Consider the following 20665-nt stretch of genomic DNA (forward strand, 5'->3'; position numbering starts at 1 on the left):
TGAGCATGCTGTCAATCACAGAAACAATCATTCAAAGAAGCTTGAAAAACAATTAGAAATGAAAAACCAAATTCAAACGAGCAGACAAACAGTAAACAGAGCGTTACCACGGAACCGTGAACAAACACAGGACAACACCAGTAAACAGCAAAGCGGGGAGGGGGGGTATCAGAGAGAGCCTGCAGAGCAGGGTGGAGGAGGGGGCGGGGTCTCGCCTTACCTTGCCGTTCTGTTTGTGAGGGTCCCGTTAAATGTGAAAACATTATTTACAAAAGCGTGAAGAAGACAGTGACTAACGTGATGGTTCAGAAAGGACACAGTGACTAGAACTGTGCAAATTAACCTCTCGCGTGAGTGCAGCATGCGGTCAGAGTGCGCTAGAGCGGACAAGCAGCAGGAACAAAACGACACATTTAAAGATGAAAGAGTGAATTCCAAATATCTGATCCAAAAGTGAAGCCACACGTCGCCACCACCATGACGGCCAGAAAACCTCTCAAAATTAAAATAAAGATCAATAAACAGCCTCCGTCCTCCAAAAAACAGCAGGATCCAGAGGGGTTTGGTCTGTTTTTTTTTTTTTAACATAAAGTCATTTTATTTTATTTTTTGGTGCTAAATAAATCACACTGAACTGATTCCTACATTATATCCTCAGCAAGGCTTCTGTTTCTGATGGTTTTCATTAAAATCCGAAATTCTGCCTCCAAACATTTCCAAAAGCTCCCGAAGTCGCACACAAAATAAAACCTAAAGTTGTAAATTCTGTTTTCTTTGGACAGTTTTTGTGATCAGAGGAAAGTTTTAAACAAGGACAATAAAATATAATTGTCAGGTTTCATTCCCGTTTAGGTGCCACTTTGCATTTGTGCCCTTTTCTTTTCCATCCATCTGCCCCGGTCTTGAGTTACCTGTTGTTGATTTTCACCTGTCACCTGTGATTCTCATTCCATTTGGTGCTGATCATTCCTTCGCTGTGTATTATTCTCTTGTCTCTGGGTTTCTTTTCTGTTCGTCATTTATTCTCAGTTTAACCAACAGTTTGTTTTGTGTCAGTGTCAGTATCACTCCTGTTCCAGTTTTGGTTTTAATCAGTAGTTTCCTTGTTTTCCACTTTTTGGACTAGTCACGTTATTTCTTATTTTTGCCCCTTTTGTTTCACTCACATTAATTATTGTTTGTCTTCAGTGCGCCACGGTTTTCATCCGTAGTTTTCCTGTCACGTAGTTCTCTTGGTTCTGGCTGCACTGTGTTTTCCTTCCCTCACCATCTTGCATCTGTTCAGTCCTTTTCCTCATCATTCTGCCACGCCCCTTTTCCCGGATCCTGCTCCCTCACGTGCGCCTTGTTTTCCTCTCACCGCCTTCCTGCATCTGTTCTCTCGCTCGTTGCTTGATTTTTTTCATCGCTTACCAGCGCTGTTCTGTTTTCCGGATCCTGCCTTTTGCCTCAGCTCTGATCGCCCAGTTTGCCCTGCTTGTTATTGGCCACGTCCTGTGTCTCGGTCCTGCCTGGTACCTTTGCGCCGTGGACTGCCTACCTGTACACTGAACCCTTGCCTGTTTTTTTACTCATAGGTGTCGCCTGGTAGTCTGCATTTTGTATCCAGCCTCTGTCTGTGGCTCGCCTCCGCTCAGACCAACAATAATAAAAATGATCATTTGAAAAGCTGTTATGGAGATTTCTCATTACAATATTAAATATTTGTGTTACAACGCAAATTGTTAAAAGCAACTTTTTCTGTCATTTTACTTCAATGTCAAAGGTGAAACAGTTTTTTCTTTTCTTTTACTAATAATAACTGAAGTCATATTTTAAGGAGGTATGTTATAATTAAAGCTTTGAATGTCAGCAGAATGTGAAATATTAGAGATATAACGAGATAACGTGATCTTACTGAGCTGACTGTAAGCAGCTCAGTCACAAAGTAACTTTTTAAACTGACGTTTTTAAGATATTTTATCCCTTAACGCCCATCGTCGCATATATGCTACATCTCTGACTCAAATATGCAACTTACCTAATTGACCTGTATGCCCATTGTCGCAAATTTGCAACATACCATCATTATTATTACAACATTATAACATAACATAACCAGAATACCCAATATTACGATCTAGTTTTTGTGCAAAAGTGAAATTAATAATCTCAACATTATTTACCATCTACTTAAAGGCAAAAACACACACAACACATTTTCTTATCTACAGCTATATAAATTCGAGTGTTAAGGGGTTAACTGAGGCACTGATTTTCAGACATGTTGCTGTAATAAAAGTTTCTTGTTAAAATTCACATCATTTGGTTTGTAAATCAAGACAAATTATTATCAGGTAGGTTTGTGTCGTCATGGCAACGGCAAAGCACAGCTGCATAAAAATAGTTTGTGATTGTGAAACAACTGAGGGTGCATCATGCAGTGAGACAAACAGCGATACACTATCAATCACCTGTATTGATCAACAAGGCTAAGACTGACAACAATTCAGTAAACACAACCATCTGAAGCATTTCATCATGAGGACAAAACAAAACACCGTGAAAATGAAGAACCAATCAAAAAGCTGCAGCTGAGCGCAGGACGCACAGCGCTAGCTTGGCCATTCCGCTCAGCCGTGCATGTTAGCGTGGAGCTATAAACCAGCGCGTCTGGTGACTCAGAACTGAAGCCAGCCGCTACCGTGTCTTTATTTACGTCATGCAGTGAGGACATGATGAGGACAGGAACACAGAGAGGGAGGGTGAAGGCGTGTCAATACCTCAGTAGTCCTATTGACCATCATCTGGAGGCACGGCGGTGAGGAGGGAAACATCACGTCAGAGACACTCTGCAACTCAAAGCTCAAATCTAGGCAGACTGGGGAAGCAGCGGGGACATACTGCACACCGGGAAATGCGTCCAAACCACACCCCAATGACACGTCCTCCACATCAATCATGAGGAGGGGACGTGGCTAAGCCTTTGGGAGTGACAGGTGCGCATGCAAACAGGTGTTGTGAATGAACGTGCACTGATTGCACGCCTCAGACACACCAGGAGCAAAGACGAAGGAAGCTTGCACCCACAAAGCCAGACCAAGATTCAACGCCTCCTTTTCAGTTCCTCTTTTAGTCAACAGCTACAAGTAAGGTACAACTTAGTAAACGGCTACGAGTAAGGTACGGTTTAGTCATCAGCTACGAGTAAGGTACGGTTTAGTCAACAGCTACGAGTAAGGTACAGTTTAGTAAACAGCTACGAGTAAGGTACGCTTAGTCATCAGCTACGAGTAAAGTACGGTTTAGTAAACAGCTACGAGTAAGGTACGGTTTAGTAAACAGCTACGAGTAAGGTACAGTTTAGTCATCAGCTACGAGTAAGGTACGGTTTAGTAAACAGCTACGAGTAAGGTACAGTTTAGTCATCAGCTACGAGTAAGATACGGTTTAGTCATCAGCTACGAGTAAGGTACACTTTAGTAAACAGATACGAGTAAGGTACGGTTTAGTCATCAGCTACGAGTAAGGTACACTTTAGTAAACAGCTACGAGTAAGGTACGGTTTAGTAAACAGATACGAGTAAGGTACAGTTTAGTAAACAGCTACGAGTAAGGTACAGTTTAGTAAACAGCTACGAGTAAGGTACGGTTTAGTCATCAGCTACGAGTAAAGTACGGTTTAGTAAACAGCTACGAGTAAGGTACGGTTTAGTAAACAGCTACGAGTAAGGTACGGTTTAGTCATCAGCTACGAGTAAGGTACAGTTTAGTCATCAGCTACGAGTAAGGTACAGTTTAGTAAACAGCTACGAGTAAGGTACAGTTTAGTAAACAGATACAAGTAAGGTACGGTTTAGTCATCAGCTACGAGTAAGGTACAGTTTAGTCATCAGCTACGAGTAAGGTACAGTTTAGTAAACAGCTACGAGTAAGGTACAGTTTAGTAAACAGATACAAGTAAGGTACGGTTTAGTCATCAGCTACGAGTAAAGTACGGTTTAGTAAACAGCTACGAGTAAGGTACAGTTTAGTAAACAGATACGAGTAAGGTACGGTTTAGTCATCAGCTACGAGTAAAGTACGGTTTAGTAAACAGCTACGAGTAAGGTACGGTTTAGTCATCAGCTACGAGTAAGGTACGGTTTAGTCATCAGCTACGAGTAAGGTACAGTTTAGTCATCAGCTACGAGTAAGGTACAGTTTAGTAAACAGATACAAGTAAGGTACGGTTTTAGTCATCAGCTACGAGTAAAGTACGGTTTAGTAACAGCTACGAGTAAGGTACAGTTTAGTAAACAGATACGAGTAAGGTACGGTTTAGTCATCAGCTACGAGTAAAGTACGGTTTAGTAAACAGCTACGAGTAAGGTACGGTTTAGTAAACAGCTACGAGTAAGGTACGGTTTAGTCATCAGCTACGAGTAAGGTACAGTTTAGTCATCAGCTACGAGTAAGGTACAGTTTAGTAAACAGCTACGAGTAAGGTACGGTTTAGTAAACAGATACGAGTACGGTACAGTTTAGTAAACAGGATACGAGTAAGATACGGTTTAGTCATCAGCTACGAGTAAGGTACACTTTAGTAAACAGATACGAGTAAGATACGGTTTAGTCATCAGCTACGAGGGTAAGGTACACTTTCGTAAACAGATACGAGTAAGGTACGGTTTAGTCATCAGCTACGAGTAAGGTACAGTTTAGTCATCAGCTACGAGTAAGGTACGGTTTAGTAAACAGCTACGAGTAAGGTACGGTTTAGTAAACAGATACGAGTAAGGTACGGTTTAGTCATCAGCTACGAGTAAAGTACGGTTTACTAAACAGCTACGAGTAAGGTACGGTTTTAGTAAACAGCTACAAGTAAGGTACGGTTTAGTCATCAGCTACGAGTAAGGTACAACTTAGTAAACGGCTACGAGTAAGATACAGTTTAGTCATCAGCTACGATTAAGTACGGTTTAGTAAACAGCTACGAGTAAAGTACAGTTTAGTAAACAGCTACAAGTAAGGTACGGTTTAGTCATCAGCTACGAGTAAAGTACAGTTTAGTAAACGGCTACAAGTAAGGTACGTTTATTAAACAGCTACGAGTAAGATACGGGTGATAACGGCTATGAGTAAGGTACAACTTAGTAAACAGCTACGAGTAAGGTACGTTTTATTAAACAGCTACGAGTAAGATACGGGTCGATAAACGGCTACGAGTAAGGTACAGTTTAGTAAACGGTTACAAGTAAGGTACAATTTAGTAAACAGCTACGAGTTAGATACGATTCGGTAAACGGCTACGAGTAAAGTCCAGTGGCACCAGTGTTCACCGCACGCAGTGAGGAAAATAATTTCTGTATCAGCTTAAACGGAAGAAGTGTGATTTTTATTTCTTATTCATTCTGACTTGATGTGATGAAAACAGAAAAACATGTCAAACTCGACAGCAGCGTACCGACGCTGGATGATACGGATGAGTGGAAAAACACAACACGGGTTTGTGCGATAAATTATTTATGGTACAGTTTAGTCATCAGCTACAAGTAAGGTACGGTTTAGTAAACAGATACGAGTAAGGTACAGTTTAGTAAACAGATACGAGTAAGGTACGGTTTAGTAAACAGCTACGAGTAAGGTACAGTTTAGTAAACAGATACGAGTAAGATACAGTTTAGTAAACAGATACGAGTAAGGTACGGTTTAGTAAACAGATACGAGTAAGGTCCAGTTTAGTAAACAGATACAAGTAAGGTACGGTTTAGTCATCAGCTACGAGTAAAGTACGGTTTAGTAAACAGCTACGAGTAAGGTACGGTTTTAGTAAACAGATACGAGTAAGGTACAGTTTAGTAAACAGATACGAGTAAGGTACGGTTTAGTCATCAGCTACGAGTAAAGTACGGTTTAGTAAACAGCTACGAGTAAGGTACGGTTTAGTCAACAGCTACGAGTAAGGTACGGTTTAGTAAACAGCTACGAGTAAGGTACGGTTTAGTAAACAGATACGAGTAAGGTACAGTTTAGTCATCAGCTACGAGTAAGATACGGTTTAGTCATCAGCTACGAGTAAGGTACACTTTAGTAAACAGATACGAGTAAGGTACGGTTTAGTCATCAGCTACGAGTAAGGTACACTTTAGTAAACAGATACGAGTAAGATACGGTTTAGTCATCAGCTACGAGTAAGGTACACTTTAGTAAACAAATACGAGTAAGGTACGGTTTAGTCATCAGCTACGAGTAAGGTACAGTTAGTCATCAGCTACGAGTAAGGTACGGTTTAGTAAACAGATACGAGTAAGGTACGGTTTAGTAAACAGATACGAGTAAGGTACGGTTTAGTCATCAGCTACGAGTAAGGTACAGTTTAGTCATCAGCTACGAGTAAGGTACGGTTTAGTAAACAGCTACGAGTAAGGTACGGTTTAGTAAACAGATACGAGTAAGGTACGGTTTAGTCATCAGCTACGAGTAAGGTACAGTTTAGTCATCAGCTACGAGTAAGGTACAGTTTAGTCATCAGCTACGAGTAAGGTACGGTTTAGTAAACAGATACGAGTAAGGTACGGTTTAGTAATCAGATACGAGTAAGGTACAGTTTAGTCATCAGCTACAAGTAAGGTACGGTTTAGTAACCAGCTACGAGTAGGTACAGTTTAGTAAACAGATCGAGTAAGATACGGTTTAGTAAACAGCTACGAGTAAGGTACGGTTTAGTAAACAGCTACAAGTAAGGTACGGTTTAGTCATCAGCTACGAGTAAGGTACAACTTAGTAAACGGCTACGAGGTAAGGTACAGTTTAGTAAATGGTTACAAGTTAGATACAGTTTAGTCATCAGCTCGAGTAAAGTACGGTTTAGTAACAGCTACGAGTAAAGTACAGTTTAGTAAACAGCTACAAGTAAGGTACGGTTTAGTCATCAGCTACGAGTAAAGTACAGTTTAGTAACGGCTACAAGTAAGGTACGTTTTATAAACAGCTACGAGTAAGATACGGGTTGATAAACGGCTACGAGTAAGGTACAACTAGTAAACAGCTACGAGTAAGGTACGTTTTATTAACAGCTACGAGTAAGATACGGGTCGATAAACGGCCAGTGTTCACCGCACGCAGTGAGGAAAATAATTTCTGTATCAGCTTAAACGAAAGAAGTGTGATTTTTATTTCTTATTCATTCTGACTTGATGTGATGAAACAGAAAAACATGTTCAAACTCGACAGCAGCGTACCGACGCTGGATGATACGGATGAGTGGAAAACACAACACGGGTTTGTGCAATAAATTATTTATGGTTACAGTTTAGTCATCAGCTACAAGTAAGGTACGGTTTAGTAAACAGATACGAGTAAGGTACAGTTTAGTAAACAGATACGAGTAAGGTACGGTTTAGTCATCAGCTACGAGTAAGGTACGGTTTAGTAAACAGCTACGAGTAAGGTACAGTTTAGTAAACAGATACGAGTAAGGTACGGTTTAGTCATCAGCTACGAGTAAGGTACACTTTAGTAAACAGATACGAGTAAGATACGGTTTAGTCATCAGCTACGAGTAAGGTACACTTTAGTAAACAGATACGAGTAAGGTACGGTTTAGTCATCAGCTACGAGTAAGGTACAGTTTAGTCATCAGCTACGAGTAAGGTACGGTTTAGTAAACAGCTACGAGTAAGGTACGGTTTAGTAAACAGCTACGAGTAAGGTACGGTTTAGTCATCAGCTACGAGTAAGGTACAGTTTAGTCATGCTACGAGTAAGGTACGGTTTAGTAAACAGCTACGAGTAAGGTACGGTTTAGTAAACAGATACGAGTAAGGTACGGTTTAGTCATCAGCTACGAGTAAGGTACAGTTTAGTCATCAGCTACGAGTAAGGTACGGTTTAGTCATCAGCTACGAGTAAGGTACGGTTTAGCAAACAGATACGAGTAAGGTACAGTTTAGTCATCAGCTACAAGTAATGTACGGTTTAGTAAACAGATACGAGTAAGGTACAGTTTAGTAAACAGATACGAGTAAGATACGGTTTAGTCATCAGCTACGAGTAAGGTACACTTTAGTAAACAGATACGAGTAAGGTACGGTTTAGTCATCAGCTACGAGTAAAGTACGGTTTAGTAAACAGCTACGAGTAAGGTACGGTTTAGTAAACAGCTACAAGTAAGGTACGGTTTAGTCATCAGCTACGAGTAAGGTACAACTTAGTAAACGGCTACGAGTAAGGTACAGTTTAGTAAATGGTTACAAGTTAGATACAGTTTAGTCATCAGCTACGAGTAAAGTACGGTTTAGTAAACAGCTACGAGTAAAGTACAGTTTAGTAAACAGCTACAAGTAAGGTACGGTTTAGTCATCAGCTACGAGTAAAGTACAGTTTAGTAAACGGCTACAAGTAAGGTACGTTTTATTAAACAGCTACGAGTAAGATACGGGTTGATAAACGGCTATGAGTAAGGTACAACTTAGTAAACAGCTACGAGTAAGGTACGTTTTATTAAACAGCTACGAGTAAGATACGGGTCGATAACCGGCTACGAGTAAAGTCCAGTGGCACAGTGTTCACCGCACGCAGTGAGGAAAATAATTTCTGTATCAGCTTAAACGAAAGAAGTGTGATTTTTATTTCTTATTCATTCTGACTTGATGTGATGAAAACAGAAAAACATGTCAAACTCGACAGCAGCGTACGACGCTGGATGATACGGATGAGTGGAAAAACACAACACGGGTTTGTGCGATAAATTATTTATGGTACAGTTTAGTCATCAGCTACAAGTAAGGTACGGTTTAGTAAACAGATACGAGTAAGGTACAGTTTAGTAAACAGATACGAGTAAGGTACGGTTTAGTAAACAGATACGAGTAAGGTACAGTTTAGTAAACAGATACGAGTAAGATACAGTTTAGTAAACAGATACGAGTAAGGTACGGTTTAGTAAACAGATACGAGTAAGGTACAGTTTAGTAAACAGATACAAGTAAGGTACGGTTTAGTCATCAGCTACGAGTAAAGTACGGTTTAGTAAACAGCTACGAGTAAGGTACAGTTTAGTAAACAGCTACGAGTAAGGTACGGTTTAGTAAACAGCTACGAGTAAAGTACGGTTTAGTAAACAGCTACGAGTAAGGTACGGTTTAGTCATCAGCTACGAGTAAGGTACAGTTTAGTCATCAGCTACGAGTAAGGTACAGTTTAGTAAACAGCTACGAGTAAGGTACAGTTTAGTAAACAGATACAAGTAAGGTACGGTTTAGTCATCAGCTACGAGTAAGGTACAGTTTAGTAAACAGCTACGAGTAAGGTACAGTTTAGTAAACAGATACAAGTAAGGTACGGCTTAGTCATCAGCTACGAGTAAAGTACGGTTTAGTAAACAGCTACGAGTAAGGTACGGTTTAGTAAACAGATACGAGTAAGGTACAGTTTAGTAAACAGATACGAGTAAGGTACGGTTTAGTCATCAGCTACGAGTTAAGGTACGGTTTAGTAAACAGATACGAGTTAAGGTACGGTTTAGTAAACAGCTACAAGTAAGGTACAACTTAGTAAACAGCTACGAGTAAGATACGGGTCGATAAACGGCTACGAGTAAGGTACAGTTTATTAAACAGCTACGAGTAAGACACGGGTCGATAAACGGCTACGAGTAAGGTACAACTTAGTAAACAGCTACGAGTAAGGTACGTTTTATTAAACAGCTACGAGTAAGATACGGGTCGATAAACGGCTACGAGTAAGGTACGATTTAGTAAACAGCTACGAGTAAGATACGATTCGGTAAACGGCTACGAGTAAAGTCCAGTGGCACAGTGTTCACCGCGCGCAGTGAGGAAAATAATTTCTGTATCAGCTTAAACGAAAGAAGTGTGTTTTATTTCTTATTCATTCTGACTTGATGTGATGAAAACAGAAAAACATGTCAAACTCGACAGCAGTGTACCGCTGATGGATACGGATGAGTGGAAAAACACAACACGGGTTTGTGCGATAAATTATTTATCGTGTTCAATAAGACTCAAAGAAGTAATTGAGGAGGATGTCACCCATGTCATCAGGTCTTCCATGGTTCAGCCGTCTCGATTCAATACGCATCGGGGGTTCAGCCGCCTCGATTCAATACGGATCGGGATTCAGCCGTCTCGATTCAATACGCATCGGGATTCAGCCGTCTCGATTCAATACGCATCGGGATTCAGCCGTCTCGATTCAATACGCATCGGGATTCAGCCGTTTCGATTCAATATGCATCACGATTCAGCCGTCTCGATTCAATACGCATCGGGATTCAGCCGTTTCGATTGAATATGCATCACGATTCAGCCGTCTCGATTCAATACGCATCGGGATTCAGCCGTTTCGATTCAATATGCATCACGATTCAGCCGTCTCGATTCAATACGCATCGGGATTCAGCCGTTTCGATTCAATATGCATCACGATTCAGCCGTCTCGATTCAATACGCATCACGATTCAGCCGTCTCGATTCAATACGCATCACGATTCAACCGTCTCGATTCAACACACATCGGGATTCAACCGTCTCGATTCAATACACATCGGGATTCAGCCATCTCCATTCCAAATGTATTGCGATGCATTCATTGTGATTTGACACATATTACACGCTGTTTACACCAATCACGTGGAACTCGATCTACAGTGAATTCTTAAGTATAAACTGTTTACGTTTCCTATTTGTATGTTTTATAAATCATTTATTTTTCTCCGAGAGGTCCTTATTTCTTCCACGCAGTCACTGATTTTCATGGAATCACGATGATGTCATTGATGATGCAGTAATTCCTGGTGTGGTTTTTAACTGGCCCCCAGGCCACCTGTTTCACACCGCTGGTCGTCAGGTGAAAATCCCCATGGCGAGTCAAAGGTTCCTGATGGAACAGCTGTCCACTAGAAGCTGTCGTCATTCCCGGTTCTCAGCATGCGGTTTCGTGAGTGCATGTGTCAGCCTGACGGTGACCGAAGCGCGTGGGGTCACTGACCTTTGACTGGACGTCAGCGTTGTGGTCGTTCTGCAGCAGCAGAGCTGCAGACTTGGTGTCGTCCTTGCGAGCGGCGATGTGTAAGGCGGGCAGCCGCACTTTGCCTTTGGTGTCGTTCTCCAGCAGGACCGAGACCACCTGGTTGTGGCCCTGCTGCAGGGCGATGGCCAGCGGCGTGAAGCCGTCCTGCATGCGACAGACATGAAAAGAGGAAGAAAATAAAACTCAGCTGGAATAAGAATGAAAGCATGCAACAGACACGGACAGCAACAGGGGCGCCGTTTTCTAATTGTGAGTCCCCAAAACACAAATGATGTCCCCAACTCTGGTCACATGACTTAAGCAAGAGGGCAGCACTGAGCCCTCCCAACTGAGCCAGCAGAGACCCTGGTGGTGACTACTGGTAACTGCAGAACCTGAACTTGTGAGATGTTTACATTTGTTCTGTTGTTGTGGCTCTAAAAAGTGGTTTTAACTGTGTAACATCATTTTCAGATTTTCCGGGTTTTATTTATTTATTTTAAACCCCCCACCTTCTAAAATGAATAAATCAACAAATAATGTATAATTGTTGTTAATAATAAATGCAAATTAAAAAGTTTAGTTAACACAAACAACAATAATGTAGCAAAGATATCTTCATTTAGAATTAATCCAATGAAGTGCATTAATTCTCTTTTCCAAAAGGTCTGATGCCTCAACTGAAAAGACTGTTGTTTCACTTTTGACCTCAAACCGACAACTGAAAGTTGTGTTTTTCTTGTGTGCATAATTAAGCAAAAACACAATTTGCATATATCCCATTTAACCTGAGATGTCTCTTTTATGACTTGGTGCATGTTAAAAGTAATTCTTGAACTATTAATGCTTTGTCTGGTGAAATGTTTTTTTCTTTTAATTTCAATTTATTTTCATTTATATAGCGCCAAATCACAACAGAGTTGCCTCAAGGCGCTTCACACAAGTAAGGTCTAATCTTACTAACTCCCAGAGTAAGAACACAGGCGACAGTGGTAGGAAAAAAACTCCCTCTGATGATTTTAGGAAGAAACCTCAAGCAGACCAGACTCAAGGGGTGACCCTCTGCTTGGGCCATGCTACAGACACAAATTACAGAACAGTTGACAAAAATGAATATACAGGAAATGCTGCCGGTGCACAGGACAGGAGGATTACAGAAACAGACACCACACCCATCTGTTGATGGAGCTGCACCTCAAACAGAGAGACAAAAAACAGAATCAGGCATCAGAAAGACAAGAAATACAGTATAATTTGTCAGCATTAAACAACAAGAAAAACAGAAGAAATACTAAGGTGATCGCCGGCCACTAGCCCTAAACTTCACTAACAGACCCAGAATTTAGGTCAAGTTGGGGCTGCGGCACGCTCCGTTTACTAATAAAATGAATTAAAAGAGTAAAACTTTGCCTCAATTAGGAAACGGACTGTTTCAAGTTTAGTGCACATAAACAATGTCAAATGTATATGTGTTGTCCTAATTCTGATGTGCCATTATTACGGTAAACAAGTAATAATTGTAGATCAACTGCTGTTGTATGTGGAATGTGAGTGCAGAAATCTCGTAATGACAATGACAATAAAAGCTATCTATCTATCTATCTATCTATCTAAAAAGCGAAGACAGGGTTTCCATAATGTCCGTAGATTGCTGAATATTACACATGCTAAGAATGAATCTTCTGACATGGCTGTAATAGGACTTGATGCAGAAAAGGCCTTTGACAGGGTTGAACACACCCATATCTGTTTGAAATACTTAACCGTTTTGGAATAGGCAGCTACTTCCTTAAGCCTGGTTCACAAGACGGGATTTTAAAATTATCTTTAGATTTCTAAAACCTGAGAGACCACACACGTGAAGATAAAAAATCATGGCTCTAACAGGTTTGGTGGTACAGTGTGTGGTGTTCAGCCACACGGTAACAACACCACACACGACAGATTTCACACACCAACGTTCCCAACTCAGGCAGGAAATCTCGCAACATCTCTCAACATCAAACTTGACTTCAGAGTAAACAAATGGAGATAGTTTGTGGACTATTTAAAACAGAGGTAAAAACAACACAAAAAGAAAAGGTTCTTTAAAGGAGTGGAGACAGCGCCACCACTGGACTTTCTGGTAAGTCAGAACAGCTGTTTTGATTTTATTTTCCGCTCCGTGCGTCCGTCACCTTGCTTTCTGATGGGCTGCACATCACATTCATTAGGCTGCTCATGTGTGGTTGGAGGGACACAACACGCTGCGATATCGGGCCAAGACAATCCAACATGTTGAATATCCTGATTGGCGATCGGAGCGCTCCTGATCCTACCGAGCGATCAGAGCGCTCTTAACACACCACACAGGGAGGAATATGATAAGATTATCTTTAGCGTCATCATGATTGTCAGGGATCCTTAAGCTTGTCGGAAGGGGAAGATCGGGTCCAATATCAGCCTAATTATCCTGCCGTGTGAACCCGGCCTTAGATGGATAAAGGTCCTGTATCATGACTCTAAGGCTTCAGTTTTGACTAATTATATGGTATCAGGGCAATTTTGGGGTGTCCCCTGTCCCCTCTCTTTTTATTGGCTATTGAGCCCTTAGCTATTGCAATTAGAAATAATAAAGAGATTGCCGGAATTAAGATAACTAATACTGAGAATAAGATAGGACTATACAATGATGACGTTGTTCTCTTTTTGAGTAATCTTAAAAGATCTATACCCACCTTATTACAGGTAATAGGGATATTTTGCAGCTTTTCAGGATATAAAGTCAATGCAAGTAATCTAACATCATGTTCTTGAAAAATTCAGAAAGCTTAGTCCCACCACGCTATACAAATTTTATGAATATTTTGGAAAGTTTTACATATCTTAGTGTTAAAATTATAACTACAATAGATGCTTTGGTACCAGCTAATTATAACCTTGTGGTGAACTCTGTAGTAGAATCTATCAACAGATGGAAATCACAACCATTATCCATGACTGGACGACTTAAGATTTTGAAAATGAATATTCTTTTTAAGTTCCTTTACCTGTTTCAAACCATTCCACTTTCCCCCCCCCCTACTGATTTTTTCACCAGAATGAAACAGATTTTTGTCACTTTATTTGGAACAGTAGATGCTCCAGACGGCGCCTGTCCTATGACAGGGGGGATTAGGATTGCCTTTCCTCCAGGGATACTATTGGGCAGCACAGTCAAGAGCAGCCTCATATTGGTTTGGACCTAAAACAACATTACAGTGGGTGAAGATAGAAGAAATCACAACCTCTAAAGTTCCCTTAAGTTTTATCTCTACTCAGCAAATGTCTCCATATTGAAAAAAAGAAAAAAACAAAACAAAACTCAAAATCCTTTGTTAGGAATACTGTAATGTTGCACGAGGTGTTAAACTACCTTAAAGAAAATGCTCCTTTGTCCCAATTTACCCCTGTTAGGGGGAATAGGAATTTTACTCCAGGCACCAATGATCTTGGTTTAAGTCATGGGTGGATAAAGGTATCAGTAAAGTATCAGATCTATACGACAATGATATCCTTTTAAGTTTCAATGAAATCAAGGACAAGTTTAATATCAACTCAAAACACTTTTTCAAATTCCTTCAGATAAGAAACTTTATATCAAAGACTCAAAATTCCCAGCTCTTCCCACTCAGAATTCTTTGGAATTGACTGTGGTGACCATTATGGAGCAGCAAGACTCATCTCCAGATTTTACCAAATCATTATAGCTGGAAGTAAAGAATCCTCCAAGGATCGAAGGCTTGCATGGTGTGCAGATCTTAACGAGGAAATGACTGTAGAAGAATGGAAGGAGATATGTTTACAGTGTCAGCGGTTCAAGTTCTTACAGTATAAAAGGTTGATGAGAATGTACATGACCCCTGAGGTACTACATCGTATTTAACCACCTGATACATGTGTCAAATGTGGTCCTCATAAGGGCAGTTATATGTTCCATCCTTCAAGAGTTTTGGAAGGAGATTAACACAGTTGTATCGAAAGTAGCTAATCAACCTCTTCCTCTGGGTCCTAAACTGTGTAGATTTGGACTTTTCCCAGAAAACTGTGCACATAGGAAGTTTCAGAAAGACATGGTCATAATGTGTCTTCTTGAAGCCAAATATAAAATTGCACTGTCATGGAAATGAGTTCATAGACCAAGTACGCAAAGCTGGGTTGAGGGGCTTTGCAGAGTACTGCTATGGAAAAACTGACTTATATAGTTAAGGGGAAATAGAAGACTTTTGTGAAGATTTGGGGATCATTTATGGAATTTCTGGAATGCGATGATTTCACCGTAGCCCTGGAGCCTGCTGTTTCTGTACATACACAGTACATGCCTGTCTGCCGCTTCTCTTCCAACCCCCCCTTTTTTATTTTTTATGTTTTCTCTCATGATAGGCATCTGCTAAAACCACTAAACCATGTCACTTACAGGTTTACAATATTGTGTGCTTTAGAGTATTAATGGATTGTGTCTTTTTGTTTTATTGCATGTGTTGTTTCTGTATGTTGTTTTGTAGTAATTGAAAAAGTTAATAAAGATATGTAAAAAAAAAAAAAAAAAAAAAAAAAAAAAGACTAAAAGCATAGTAACATACTGTACCAGTATGCTGCCATACGAAAGGGAAAATAAGTGCGTCTTAAGTCTGGACTTAAAAGTCTCCACAGAATCTGATTGTTTTATTGATGCAGGGAGATCATTCCACAGAACAGGGGCACGATAAGAGAAAGTGACCCGCAGACTTCTTATTCACCTTAGGGACACAAAGTAGTCCTGCACCCTGAGAACGTAAAGCGCAGGGCTGGTACGTAAGGTTTAATTAGGTCAGCTAGGTAGGGAGGTGCCAGTCCATGAATAATTTTATAGGTTAGTAGCAGAACCTTAAAATCTGATCTCACTGGGACAGGAAGCCAGTGAAGAGACACCAAAATGGGTGTAATGTGGTCAAATGTCTGGCTGCAGCATTTTGAACCAATTGGAGAGCCCTAATGCTAGACTGTGGTAAACCAGAACATAGAACATTGCAGTAGTCCAATCTAGAAGAGATGAACGCATGAATCAGGGTCTCAGCATCAGCCATAGACAGGATGGGACGAATCTTCACTATATTTTGCAGGTGGAAGAAAGCAGTCCTAGTAATATTTCTAATGTGGAGGTCAAAGGGCAACATAGGATCAAAAATTACCCCAAGGTTCCTCACTTTGTCAGTGTGATGTATGAGGTCTGTCCATAAAGTATCGTACCTTTTTATTTTTTCAAAAACTATATGGATTTCATATGTTTTCACATCAGACAAGCTTGAACCCTCGTGCGCATGCGTGAGTTTTTCCACGCCTGTCGGTGATGTCATTCGCCTGTGAGCACTCCTTGTGGAAGGAGTGGTCCCGCCCCGTCGTCGGATTTTCATTGTCTGGAAATGGCAGAATGATTTGGACTTTTTTTCCCATCAGAATTTTTTCAGAAGCTGTTAGAGACTGGCACCTGGAAACTATTCGAAAAATTTATCTGGCTTTCGGTGAAAATTTTACGGGCTTCACAGAGAATAAGGTCTGTTAGTACAGCTTTAAGGACAGCTTTAAGGACACTCGGCGTGCCGCGCTCCGAGCTGCAACAATGCGGCACAAACCACCGGACCATTTCTGAGCTGATGGCTCTGTGGATACGAGACCATCATGTGCTCTTTCTCTGGTTATCACAAGAGCTGGACATCAGCCATTTTCTGGCAGATTTCACTTTTAACAAGAGATTTTGTCGTGGAAAGCCGCGCGGAGGCTTCGCGCGTCACGACCGATTCGCTTTGGAAGCGAGACAAAGGAACACCTCCGTTTCGGCGTGTCAGAGGACAAGTTTGGACATGTCTATCTCGGCTTTCAATGCTTACCAGTCCAGTAAGTATCAGTGAAATTGTGGAGAGCTGGACATGTCCAAACTTGTCCTCCGCGCGGCTTTCCATGACAAAATCTCTTGTTAAAAGTGAAATCTGCCAGAAAATGGCTCATGTCCAGCTCTTGTGATAACCAGAGAAAGAGCACACGACGGTCTCGTATCCACAGAGCCATCAGCTCAGAAATGGTCCGGTGGCTTGTGCCGCGTCGTCGCAGGTAACAGTCCTTATTCTCTGTGAAGCCCGTAAAATTTTCACCGAAAGCCAGATAAATTTTTCAAATAGTTTCTAGGTGCCAGTCTATAACAGCTTCTGAAAAATTCTGATGGAAAAAAGCCCAAATCATTCCGCCATTTCCTGACAATGAAAATCCGACGACGGGGCGGGACCACTCCTTCCACAAGGCGTGCTCACAGGCAAATGACGTCACTGACAGGTGTGGAAAAACTCACGCATGCGCACGAGGGTTCAAGCTTGTCTGACGTGAAAACATATGAATGAAATCCATATAGTTTTTGAAAAAAATAAAAAGGTACGATACTTTATGGACAGACCTCGTATGACACACGAGCCAAGGCTGAGCGTTAACTGGTCAAATTGATGCCGATGTCTCACTGGACCAAGAACCATCATTTCAGTCTCAGAGTTTAAAAGTAGGAAGTTTCTAGACATCCAACTTCTCACTGCTGCAAGGCAATCTTCTAAGGATTTTATGTAAATTAGATTACCAGCAGTTATCGGCATGTATAACTGAGTATCATCTGCATAGCAGTGAAAGCTAATCCCAAAACGCCGCAATATGTGCCCAAGGGGTGTTATATAAAGGGAGAAAAGCAGGGGCCTAAGACAGACCCCTGAGGAACCCCAAATTTCATGTCACTAAGTTTAAAGGTTGTGTTATTGTACAAAACACAGCGAGAACGACTGGTCAGGTATGATGTCAACCATGCAAGGCACTCCCAGTAATCCCAAAGTGATTCCCCAGCCTATGGAGTAGAATATAATGATCCACGGTATCAAACGCAGCACTGAGATCTAACAGCAGCAGAACCATAGTGGATTCACAATAAATGGTTTTTTTGGTTGTATTTAGGGAACTTTAATAATCTTATATTCAGTTAAAAGTACCTAAGAACAAAAGTGACTCTCTCTCCATCTGAAGCGCTGACTTTCTCTGGTGAAATCACACACCAAATGGGTGGAGTTTAGTGATGTAGAGTCCACTTTAAAAGTTCCAGAATGTTTGTGCTCTCTCTCTTGCTCTGTTTTTTTCTCTGGTTTTCTCTGGTTTTCTTGTTTTCCCTTGCAAGCGCTTATTTTTCTTTGTGGCTGAAACAGGGTTACCACGTGGTTCTTGTCAGGTTTTGCCCCTGCTCAGTCCTGGACAGTTATGATTTTCTGTCAGTTTGTCTTTGTTGAGTTATTTTGTCTGCTTTTTTGATTATCTGTTTATTTTGCTTTCGTCACAGCTTGTCGTTTTCTGTTCATCACACTTCAGCCACATGTGGAGTTCCGTTCTTGTTTAGTTTCGTCTTTGATCCACTGTCTTGGAGTTTTGTTCATCATTGCTTGTGTCACAGTTTGTTGTTTTCTGTTCATCACACTTCAGCCACATGTGGAGTTCTGTTCTTGTTTAGTTTCGTTTTTGATCCACTGTCTTTGATTTTTGTTCATCATTACTTTTGTCACAGTTTGTTGTTTTCTGTTCATCACACTTCAGCCACATGTGGAGTTCCGTTCTTGTTTAGTTTCATCTTTGATCCACTGTCTTGAGTTTTGTTCATCATTTCTTTTGTCACAGCTTGTTTTCTGTTCATCACACTTCAGCCACATGTTGAGTTCCGTTCTTGTTTAGTTTCGTCTTTGATCCACTGTCTTTGATTTTTGTTCATCATTGCTTTTGTCACAGTTTGTTGTTTTTCTGTTCAGACTTCAGCCACATGTGGAGTTCCATTCTTGTTTAGTTTTGTCTTTGATCCACTGTGTTTGATTTTTGTTCATCACTGCTTATGTCACAGTTTGTTGTTTTCTGTTCAGACTTCAGCCACATGTGGAGTTCCATTCTTGTTTAGTTTCATCTTTGATCCACTGTCTGAGTTTTGTTCATTATTTCGTTTGTCACAGCTTTTCTGTTCATCACACTTCAGCCACATGTGGAGTTCCATTCTTGTTTAGTTTCATCTTTGATCCACTGTCTTTGAGTTTTGTTAATTATTTCGTTTGTCACAGCTTTTCTGTTCATCACACTTCAGCCACATCTTGAGTTCCATTCTTGTTTAGTTTTGTCTTTGATCCACTGTCTGCGTTTTGTTCATCATTGCTTTTGTCACAGCTTGTTGTTTTCTGTTCATCACACTTCAGCCACATGTGGAGTTCTGTTCTTGTTTAGTTTTGTCTTTGATCCACTGTGTTTGATTTTTGTTCATCATTGCTTTTGTCACAGCTTGTTGTTTTCTGTTCATCAGACTTCAGCCACATGTGGAGTTCCATTCTTGTTTAGTTTCGTTTTTGATCCACTGTGTTTGATTTTTGTTCATCACTGCTTGTGTCACAGTTTGTTGTTTTCTGTTCATCAGACTTCAGCCACATGTGGAGTTCCATTCTTGTTTAGTTTCGTCTTTGATCCACTGTCTTTATTTTGTTCATCATTGCTTTTGTCACAGTTTGTTGTTTTCTGTTCATCAGACTTCAGCCACATGTGGAGTTCCATTCTTGTTTAGTTTTGTCTTTGATCCACTGTGTTTGATTTTTGTTCATCACTGCTTGTGTCACAGTTTGTTGTTTTCTGTTCATCACACTTCAGCCACATGTGGAGTTCCATTCTTGTTTAGTTTCGTCTTTGATCCACTGTCTTTGAGTTTTGTTCATTATTTCTTTTGTCACAGTTTGTTGTTTTCTGTTCATCAGACTTCAGCCACATGTGGAGTTCTGTTCTTGTTTAGTTTCGTTTTGATCCACTGTGTTTGATTTTTGTTCATCATTGCTTGTGTCACAGTTTGTTTTCTGTTCATCACACTTCAGCCACATGGAGTTCCGTTCTTGTTTAGTTTCGTCTTTGATCCACTGTCTTTGATTTTTGTTCATCATTGCTTTTGTCACAGTTTGTTGTTTTCTGTTCATCACACTTCAGCCACATGTGGAGTTCCATTCTTGTTTAGTTTTGTCTTTGATCCACTGTCTGCGTTTTGTTCATCATTGCTTTTGTCACAGCTTGTTGTTTTCTGTTCATCAGACTTCAGCCACATGTGGAGTTCTGTTCTTGTTTAGTTTTGTCTTTGATCCACTGTCTTTGATTTTGTTCACATTGCTTTTGTCACAGTTTGTTGTTTTCTGTTCATCAGACTTCAGCCACATGTGGAGTTCCATTCTTGTTTAGTTTTGTCTTTGATCCACTGTGTTTGATTTTTGTTCATCACTGCTTGTGTCACAGTTTGTTGTATTCTGGTTTGTTACATGTGTTTATTCTGAACTTATACGTCTGAGCGGTTGTTACATGTCTTTTTTCTGACACTTATACGTCTGAGCGGTGTTGTTACATGTCTTTATTTCTGACACTTATACGTCTGAGCGGTGTTGTTACATGTCTTTATTTCTGACACTTATACGTCTGAGCGGTGTTGTTACATGTCTTTATTTCTGACACTTATACGTCTGAGCGGTGTTGTTACATGTCTTTATTTCTGACACTTATACGTCTGAGCGGTGTTGTTACATGTCTTTTTTCTGACACTTATACGTCTGAGCGGTGTTGTTACATGTCTTTATTTCTGACACTTATACGTCTG

At 40.6% G+C, this 20665-nt stretch overlaps 1 protein-coding gene across 8 annotated transcripts in view; it reads right to left on the bottom strand.

The window, feature by feature from the left end:
• LOC117505689 (ankyrin-2-like) overlaps positions 1–20665 on the bottom strand; it is a 235575-nt gene that overhangs the window by 124782 nt on the left and 90128 nt on the right. For 5 of the 8 annotated variants that reach the window (XM_034165236.1, XM_034165239.1, XM_034165238.1 and 2 more), the window contains exons 1-3: positions 10972–11104; positions 2763–2786; positions 221–229 (exon numbers count right to left, since the gene is read on the bottom strand). The exons of 1 other annotated variant lie outside the window; for it this stretch is intronic. In XM_034165236.1, coding sequence (XP_034021127.1) covers positions 221–229; positions 2763–2786 — 33 coding nt within the window. In that variant the 5' untranslated portion in view covers positions 10972–11104. Of the gene's footprint in view, positions 1–220; positions 230–2762; positions 2787–10971; positions 11157–20665 lie in introns of those variants that run through there. 2 more of the 8 variants (XM_034165237.1, XM_034165234.1) reach the window with 2 other exon arrangements.

The sequence above is a fragment of the Thalassophryne amazonica genome, unplaced genomic scaffold (assembly GCF_902500255.1).
Source record: "Thalassophryne amazonica unplaced genomic scaffold, fThaAma1.1, whole genome shotgun sequence".
NCBI lineage: Eukaryota > Metazoa > Chordata > Actinopteri > Batrachoidiformes > Batrachoididae > Thalassophryne > Thalassophryne amazonica.